Consider the following 8844-nt stretch of genomic DNA (forward strand, 5'->3'; position numbering starts at 1 on the left):
AACCCACTTCTTATCCATTGACTCAGCTCAACCTGTATTGTCCCTACCACATTGCCGAATCTGTATATATATTTACCTCCTTTCCTTCTGCCCATTCTAATGCTGCTATCATTCCCTGTAGTTCGGCCAGTTGTGCTGACTCCTTTCCTCTCATTGTCCCTGTAATAATTTCTTCAAATCCTTCCGTGGTTCTCCGTACTACTGCATAGGCGGCTTTTAATCCGTCTGTGGGATGTCTGTAACAACAACCATCTGTAAATAAGGTTTCATCTGGTTCTCTCAAGGGTGAAGTCTGTAAATCAGGTCTTATTTTAATATCCCTTAGAACCCTCTTTTCACAACAGTGTGATTCTCCCTCTCCCATATTGTCTGCCATATTAATGCCTTCATGGGTAAATGTAATATTTGGAGCATTCAGGATCTTTTCCAGTCTCGTCTGCCTCAGTGATGTCATTGTAAACGCTGTCGAGCTCACAAATGCTATAATACTGTGTGTTGTTAATACCGTCAGGGCATGTCCCATCACTATGTGTGCCACCTTTTGTAAAATCTTTGCTACCCCCGCTGCATGTCTCGTGCATGGTGGGTGTCTGTCTTCAGTTGGATCTAGTGTTATACTCACATACATGAGCACACATCTTCCACCCCCTTTTTTCTGAAAAAGGACACCAACAATCGTGTGTGCTTTTTCAGAAACATCCAAAAAGAAAGGTAGTTTATAATTTGGAATCGCCAAATCTATAGCAGTTGTAAGAGCTTGCTTAAGTAGAATAAAACTCATCTCAGCCTGTGCAGTCCAATCAAGTGTAGCTCCCAGATTCCTCATCCCCTGCTCATTCACCAAAGTTCGCAGTGGATGTGTCAACTTACAATACGATGGGATAAACTGCCTACTATAACCCGTCAAGCCCAAAAATGAAAGCATTTCCTTAACTGTCTTAGGTTTTGGATGATGTAGTATCGCTGTACGATGCACAGGGGATATCCCTGTACCTTTCGCTGAGACCATTCTTCCTAAAAAGGAGACCACTTGTCTACATCATTGCAACTTTAAATGAGAGACTTTAAAACCTGCCTTGAACAACTGCATTAACAGGAGTTTTGTGGCTTACAAACAGGAGACAGACTCAGGTGCTGCCAATAAGATATCATCTATGTACTGGATCAAAACTACCCCACCTGGCAGTACTAGCCCCCCCCCCCCCCCCCCCAGCTGTTCTTTCAAAACCTGATTGAAAATCCCTGGGGATAAGATAAAGCCCTGCGGGAGTCAAGTATAATGTAACTTTATACCTCTATACGTAAAGGAAAACACATCTCTAAACTGTTCTGCCAGCGGCAAACAAAAGAAAGCATTTGCTAAATCTATACAAGAGAACCACTTGTGGTCTGGAGTTAAAGCAGTCATGGCGATATATGGGTTCGGTACTGGAACTGTGGGTGTTCGCACAATACCATTAATGCACCTTAAGTCATGGGCCATCCGATATTTGCCCGTGTCCTGTTTCGGAACAGGTAAGATGGGTGTATTCCAACTCGAACACGAATGCTCCAACACCCCTGAATACATAAGGCCATCAATGGTATCTGCCAGACCCACCTCAGCCTCGGGTTTATGGGGATACAGTGTCTGCCAAATGGGAGTATAATCTGAAAGTTCAAATGTTATGGGATCAACCTGCTGGCAAAAACCCATGTCTGCTGGTCCCACTGACCAAAGGTCCTCAGGGATAGAATCTAACATAGGGGCAGAGTCAGGATGATCCATCCTTTCTCTACCATGAAAGCTTTCAATCTGTCTATGCTCAAGGAGGACCCGATCATTTGAAGGGTACAAAATCCTGTACGCCTGACCAGATAGAGAGAACTGCACTGTCGGTAATTGAGTGTCGGACCAGTCCCTCAAGTTCTGACACATCGGTCCCAAATCTTTTGCCTGGTGATTAGTGCCAATTGCAAGAGTGACATGAGGAATGGCTTCACCGGCCATCACATACCACTCCAGCTGCTCAGATGTCAGTGCCACCGTAGCGGCCACTCCCTCCTTTCCTAACACTATGTAGTCCAAATTAATCTCCCATTGCATGCCCTCTACCTCTTCATAAAAGGCATGCTGATAAATTTCATCCCCATCTCTATCATAAAAGAGGGTAACATGGAGGGGGTCCGAGGGAGGGGTATATGGGTGTAACGTCTGGATCCACGGCTTCCATTGATTATAAAGCTCTAGCAGCCCTCCCTTCTGTGGGTTCTCCGGTTCCAGCAGTCCCCAGTAAATGTCAGCCCATAATCCCTCAGACGCGGATCCTCCAGTGGCTGACAACAACATCTGTGAACTGGAACAAAGCGTAGTTAATGAACAGTTCATTGAATATCCATTTGGAAAGGTGACCTCTAATTCGCTAGGTCCACAAAGGATCGATGCTCCACACCTGACCAGCAGATCTCTGCCCAAAAGATTAGTAGGGCACATTGCCGACAGAATATATTGATGTGTGAAAGTCTGTCCCGCCACAGAAGTGACTAGTGGTGTAGAAAACGGCAGATTTTCTGGTGTACCCGAGAACCCTATCAATTGGATGCTAGAGGATTTTTTAGATTGAAACTCAGCGCCGGTAAGTGTTGAAAATCAGGCACCCGTATCTACTAAAAAAGATACTTCCATGTCCATCACTTTAATCTGCAGGAAGGGGTCTGCCAACCTAACCTGCTTTTGGGTGCTCGGGCTCCGTCACTGCTGGTAACATTGCTCCTCCTCCGTCAGCAATGGGAATTGTCTCATCGGAGCGAGAGCTGCATGGGGTGCCTGATGTACTGGAGGTGGCACTGACGATCTCTGGAGCTGGACCCAAGGCTCATATTGTGGTGGTCCATATCCCCTTCCCCCAGTGCCCTGAGGACCCCATGCTAGGGGGCAGTCTCTCTCCCAGTGTCCTGGCTGACCACATCCAAAACATACGGCTGGCTGCATTCGTGGAACACCCTGACCTCTCCCTCTTACTCGGAATCCCCCCATTGTACCCCCAGTACTGATCCCATAGGTGTAACCCGGTACCCAATTTGGGGCTGGGTGCCAATTCATATTATTCCCTTGTGGTGGCTGCGGTGGCTGCTGAATCATCTGGTTCGCACCCTTTGAGGGATTCTTTTTTGCCTCATTGGCCTTTTTCCTAGCCTCTTCCAATTGAAGCTTAAGGAGTTGCACTTGTGCAGATCTGTAATTTGTTTGTCCTCCTTTTGCTTAGCCCTATAACGCTTCATGTGATGGGCCAAATGTTTTTCCCATTGCTCAGTCGAGCAACCAGGAATATCAGGATTATTCCCTAACGCCTCCCTGACTACAGCTGGCAGCCCGCTCGTTACTGCAGACCTAAAGAGTGTAGTCTGCAAGGGTTCTGTGGCTGGGTGTACTCCTGCTTTATCCGTCCAACTCTCCTTACACTGACTCAAAAAGGTCGAGATCTTCTCATCCTCCTTAATGGAAAAGGTTAGGGACTGCATGACACCGGGGCGAACGGGAAACTTATCCAGCATTGCACTTCCTACTGCCGTAGCATGTTTGGCAAATGGTTCGGCATCAGGGCACCTAGTGGTTCCTGCAACTATTTCTACCTGCTGTATCTCCCACAGCCCAAGCTGTTTCCCTAATAATGCTGTCCAATCCCCTATGGCTATCTTATGTCCCATCGTATGTTGGCAGAACTTTCCCATCCACGCTCTGCCTCCCTCAGTAGGAGGTGGTATTTTATCCAAAATACAATTCATAACAGTGAATGAGAAGGGTTGATACCTTTCCCCAACTTGCGGTCCCTTATAAATTAGCGGCATCTGTCTAAACCTTTCTGGGAGACGTAATTCCTCCCGGCCTCGCAACTCATATCCCGTAGAGGAGCGAGCGCTTCCCTGACCCTGTCTTTTGTGTGTGATCATTCTTCCCCTAATAGTGACTGGCTGTTCCTCATCCTCGCTCTCCACACTCACACTCGTTATCTCACTTTCCTCGTCCCGACCTCTCTCACGTTGCCATCTCACACTCACTGGGTCACCTCCCCTCATTGCCTCCTCTTCTTCCTGTGGTCTATTGTGAGGAGTGGGGGTGGAGTGATCCTCTGACATTCCTAACAAGAAGGCATTCTCAAGGGTTCGTACTTGCTCTCTCTCATCTGTTTTATCCAGTCGCATACTAGTTTCCCTTACTCTACATACATCGTTCTGTATTTCCTTCATTAACTCCTTCATTTCCTCCACCCTTTCCTGCATAACTCTCTTAAGTCTCTCCTTCACCTCCTGGAGTTCGTGACCTGCTAATTCAATGATATTCACTATTCCCTCACTTATCTGCATCGCTGGCATCTGGGGAATCGGATAAGGTGGTGGCAACGTCTCTGGTAACTTTGGATATAGCGGGGTTAATGGCTTAACCCCGTTGTGATAGGGGATGCCTTTTTAGTAGCATGCTGAAGGTTTGTTTCCACAGTCATGCAAGCCAATGTCATATTATGTAAATATGCTCTCCCTTGCTCCTTCGCTTCCTTCTGTTGTTTAAATTTTCTTCTATCCAAGATAGACCCTTGTCCCTCTTTCTCATGTTCCTGTACCTCCTTTTTCGCCTCCCTTTCGGCTTCTCCTAAGTACAATACAAGCCTGATTTTTCCTAATCCTAGCAGCACCTTCTCCTGACTCTGCAGCTCTTTCCATATCTGATCGTACCATTTCATAGCCTTTAATTCCTCTCCCTTCGGTAGTCCGCCCATTAATTGACTCCTTGTTTTTTCCCACTGCTGGTTTACAGATGGAGGAATCCATTCACATCCCCCATACTCCTGACATTCCCCTAATTCTCCTTCCATCTTTCGTTCCTATCTTTTTCCTTCAGACCTCGTAATTCAATGAGTCTCTCACCTGATAGAATTTCGCCCCCTGTCAATTTACCTTGAACCTTCACACTTTCCTACAAACACAAAAGGAAAACATCACAATACTAAAACAAGTAACTATTATACAATACTGAACAAGGAAAACTTAGCACACTACTAAAAAACGTAACTATTATACAATATTGAACAAGGAAAACTTAGCACAACTACTAAAAAACGTAACTATTATACAATATGTTCACTAAATCTATTTGGCCAAGAACTCTAACTTTCATATCTATGTCTCTACTAGGGGACTCTAACCCCCGTTTTTTATTCCAGGGGACTCAAACCCCTGTTTTTTCAGGGGCCTCTAACCCCTGTTTCTGTAGGGGGCCTCTAACCCCCGTTTTCTCCAGGGGACTCTAACCCTTGGGTTTTTCAGGGGACTTTAACCCCTGTTTTTTTTCAGAGGACTCTAACCCCTGGTTTTTTAAGCTTTATTCCTTGGCTTCTACTAGGACTTTCGCAGAGTAATGACAACACTCAATTTTATCATTGCCAATAGCAGACCTTCGTTTAAACAGGCGTCTGCTTACCTCCTTTTCTTGAGTGGCCACTTGTTGTTATCACCACACCACAATCGACCGTTGTTTCGTCTCTTTCTCTTCCGTCACTTCTCCATCTTCATCACGTCGGGGTCACCAAATTGTCAGACTCTGGCTTTACCCTACCCTTAATTTAGTCTATGTGTCATCTGAGTCCAGTGTGTTAGTTAAATGAAGTGATAGGAGAAGGTATTCGGTTCAATAATCATTTTATTACACAGCACAAGAATAAAGCTTAACAGAGCTCTGGTTCATGGGTCACCTGCACAGTGAGCTATTCCCCAAGACTGACCTCTACTGTCCAGTCTCTACAGTTTATATCTTTGGCTTGGCTTCGCGGACGAAGATTTATGGAGGGGGTAAAAAGTCCACGTCAGCTGCAGGCTCGTTTGTGGCTGACAAGTCCGATGCGGGACAGGCAGACACGATTGCAGCGGTTGCAAGGGAAAATTGGTTGGTTGGGGTTGGGTGTTGGGTTTTTCCTCCTTTGCCTTTTGTCAGTGAGGTGGGCTCTGCGGTCTTCTTCAAAGGAGGTTGCTGCCCGCCAAACTGTGAGGCGCCAAGATGCACGGTTTGAGGCGTTATCAGCCCACTGGCGGTGGTCAATGTGGCAGGCACCAAGAGATTTCTTTAGGCAGTCCTTGTACCTTTTCTTTGGTGCACCTCTGTCACGGTGGCCAGTGGAGAGCTCGCCATATAACACGATCTTGGGAAGGCGATGGTCCTCCATTCTGGAGACATGACCCATCCAGCGCAGCTGGATCTTCAGCAGCGTGGACTCGATGCTGTCGACCTCTGCCATCTCGAGCACTTCGATGTTAGGGGTGTAAGCGCTCCAATGGATGTTGAGGATGGAGCGGAGACAACGCTGGTGGAAGCGTTCTAGGAGCCGTAGGTGGTGCCGGTAGAGGACCCATGATTCGGAGCCGAACAGGAGTGTGGGTATGACAACGGCTCTGTATACGCTTATCTTTGTGAGGTTTTTCAGTTGGTTGTTTTTCCAGACTCTTTTGTGTAGTCTTCCAAAGGCGCTATTTGCCTTGGCGAGTCTGTTGTCTATCTCATTGTCGATCCTTGCATCTGATGAAATGGTGCAGCCGAGATAGGTAAACTGGTTGACCGTTTTGAGTTTTGTGTGCCCGATGGAGATGTGGGGGGGCTGGTAGTCATGGTGGGGAGCTGGCTGATGGAGGACCTCAGTTTTCTTCAGGCTGACTTCCAGGCCAAACATTTTGGCAGTTTCCGCAAAGCAGGACGTCAAGCGCTGAAGAGCTGGCTCTGAATGGGCAACTAAAGCGGCATCATCTGCAAAGAGTAGTTCACGGACAAGTTTCTCTTGTGTCTTGGTGTGAGCTTGCTCAAACTACAGGGGAATCACGTTGCTCTCCATTGCAGGCAAAATCTTCGCTAGGATTCTACTAAATAGAATAATACCTAGTGTCGCCGAGAATATTCTCCCAGAATCACAGTGCGGCTTTCGCGCAAACAGAGGAACCACCGACATGGTCTTTGCCCTCAGACAGCTCCAAGAAAAGTGCAGAGAACAAAACAAAGGACTCTACATCACCTTTGTTGACCTCACCAAAGCCTTCGACACCGTGAGCAGGAAAGGGCTTTGGCAAATACTAGAGCGCATCGGATGTCCCCCAAAGTTCCTCAACATGATTATCCAACTGCACGAAAACCAACAAGGTCGGGTCAGATACAGCAATGAGCTCTCTGAACCCTTCTCCATTAACAATGGCGTGAAGCAAAGCTGTGTTCTCGCACCAACCCTCTTTTCAATCTTCTTCAGCATGATGCTGAACCAAGCCATGAAAGACCCCAACAATGAAGACGCTGTTTACATCCGGTACCGCACGGATGGCAGTCTCTTCAATCTGAGGCGCCTGCAAGCTCACACAGTTTATATAGCTCAACCCTATCATACAGAACAAAAGTTGGCTTTCTTTGCAAGATTTCTTGCATAAGATTTATCACAAGTAATTTCCTGCTCTGCAGATATCTGGGGTGTAGAGCTCCCATCTTAATCCTCAAGGTCAGAATATCCTGTTGTTTTGATCAGAAATCAATTCATACCCCAGATATTTCTAATTATTTCTTTGTTCTCATCTGGCCATATTCTTCTGTTCAACTCAACACCTCCTTTTGTCTTAGCTTCTTACTGAGTTAGTTTCCATTCTCTTTGTTTCTGACAGTCTCTGTTAGGATTCTCTTTGTTCTTGTCTGGCCATCGTCTCCTGTGCTAATGAACACCTCCTTTGCCTTAACATTCCTACTAAATTGTTTCATACATATCCTCTCTTTTGTATTTTGGGAGCAGGCAATTCTAAACCTACTGTAATCAGCCAACTTTGCTACATACTGTGGCTGCCCTGACTTACATTACTCTTTCCCTTCACCATGAGGTAAATATTAAATTGTTACATAGTACTGGATTCATGTATACAAACTGAATAGTACATAAGCATATATTCTACATATTTTCTATGATTAATTAACCCCTATATTCCAACACTGCCAACCAGGTTTTAGGCAACTATCTGTCTCTTGGTGTGTTCAGTAGCTTTCACTTGCACAACGAGAGCAATTGAGCAAACAAACATCACAAACTACGTCAACAAAATGTAATCAAATCCTTTCAGCATATGGTTTAGTCTGGACCAATTTTCCTGCTTGTCTTTTTATACAGGTTTATGTTAGCCTGGTGACACAATGGATCATTATCACCTTTTCAATTTGTTTCAAAACTTCAATATATGTATGAAATCAATGTACAAATCAATCTATTGGAGTGTACAATTGAAGTGTAATTAACAACGTGCTGAGATTACTTTTCTGGTCAGAATAAACCTCGTTTCAAACACAAATTAATGTTGAATCTCTGTGTGGAGAACAAAGTCTTTATTTGATTTGATCACATCAGTGCTGTTGTGAAATAAGCAGTGTGGGTATTGCCAGCTACGGAACGACAACAGGTTTCCCAATGACCAGAAAGAGTGCCCCTCTCCTGATGTGAACAATGAGAATCCATTTAACAGCAGCGACAGTAAGTTGAAACTTGGAGTCTGGAAGTGAGCAAAAGCATTTGATTGAAGTTTGCAACTGGTGCTGGGAACTACCAGTTGCCCCAATAATACACAGATAAAGACAGGGGAATGATAGGCTTTATTACACTAGACATTGCCGGCCCGGGTTAAGGCTAGGGAAATGAGGAGAGGAAGGGGGACTCGATCTTTATGGCCTGGGTCACATGGGAGGAGTCCATGGAGGAGTCTAGGAGAGGATGTCATCAAGAGGGTTGGGCAGCCTGTACATACAACCATATCATTACACTTGGAAAATGGTGTGAAACACGAACGTCTGCAGCATCGAGGCCT

At 45.7% G+C, this 8844-nt stretch overlaps 1 protein-coding gene across 2 annotated transcripts; it reads right to left on the reverse strand.

Moving 5' to 3' along the window:
• Positions 1-1233: 1233 nt before the first annotated feature.
• LOC138749674 (uncharacterized) lies at positions 1234-6070 on the reverse strand. Of its 2 annotated transcripts, none has more exons than XM_069911394.1 (2): positions 5456-6070; positions 1234-4951 (listed from the first exon to the last, which is right to left on the reverse strand). In XM_069911394.1, the coding sequence occupies exon 2, from the start codon at positions 4351-4353 to the stop codon at positions 3118-3120; it is 1236 nt and encodes a 411-aa protein (XP_069767495.1). In that variant the 5' UTR covers positions 4354-4951; positions 5456-6070; the 3' UTR covers positions 1234-3117. Both variants share the same exon structure in this region, with proteins under 2 accessions (XP_069767495.1, XP_069767496.1).
• Positions 6071-8844: the final 2774 nt, after the last annotated feature.

The sequence above is a fragment of the Narcine bancroftii genome, chromosome 14, assembly GCF_036971445.1.
Source record: "Narcine bancroftii isolate sNarBan1 chromosome 14, sNarBan1.hap1, whole genome shotgun sequence".
Lineage (NCBI taxonomy): Eukaryota > Metazoa > Chordata > Chondrichthyes > Torpediniformes > Narcinidae > Narcine > Narcine bancroftii.

Excerpts from the sequence above, each read along its gene's own strand:
- LOC138749674 (XM_069911394.1), bottom strand. The coding sequence starts at position 4,353 with ATGCCAGCGATGCAGATAAGTGAGGGAATAGTGAATATCATTGAATTA.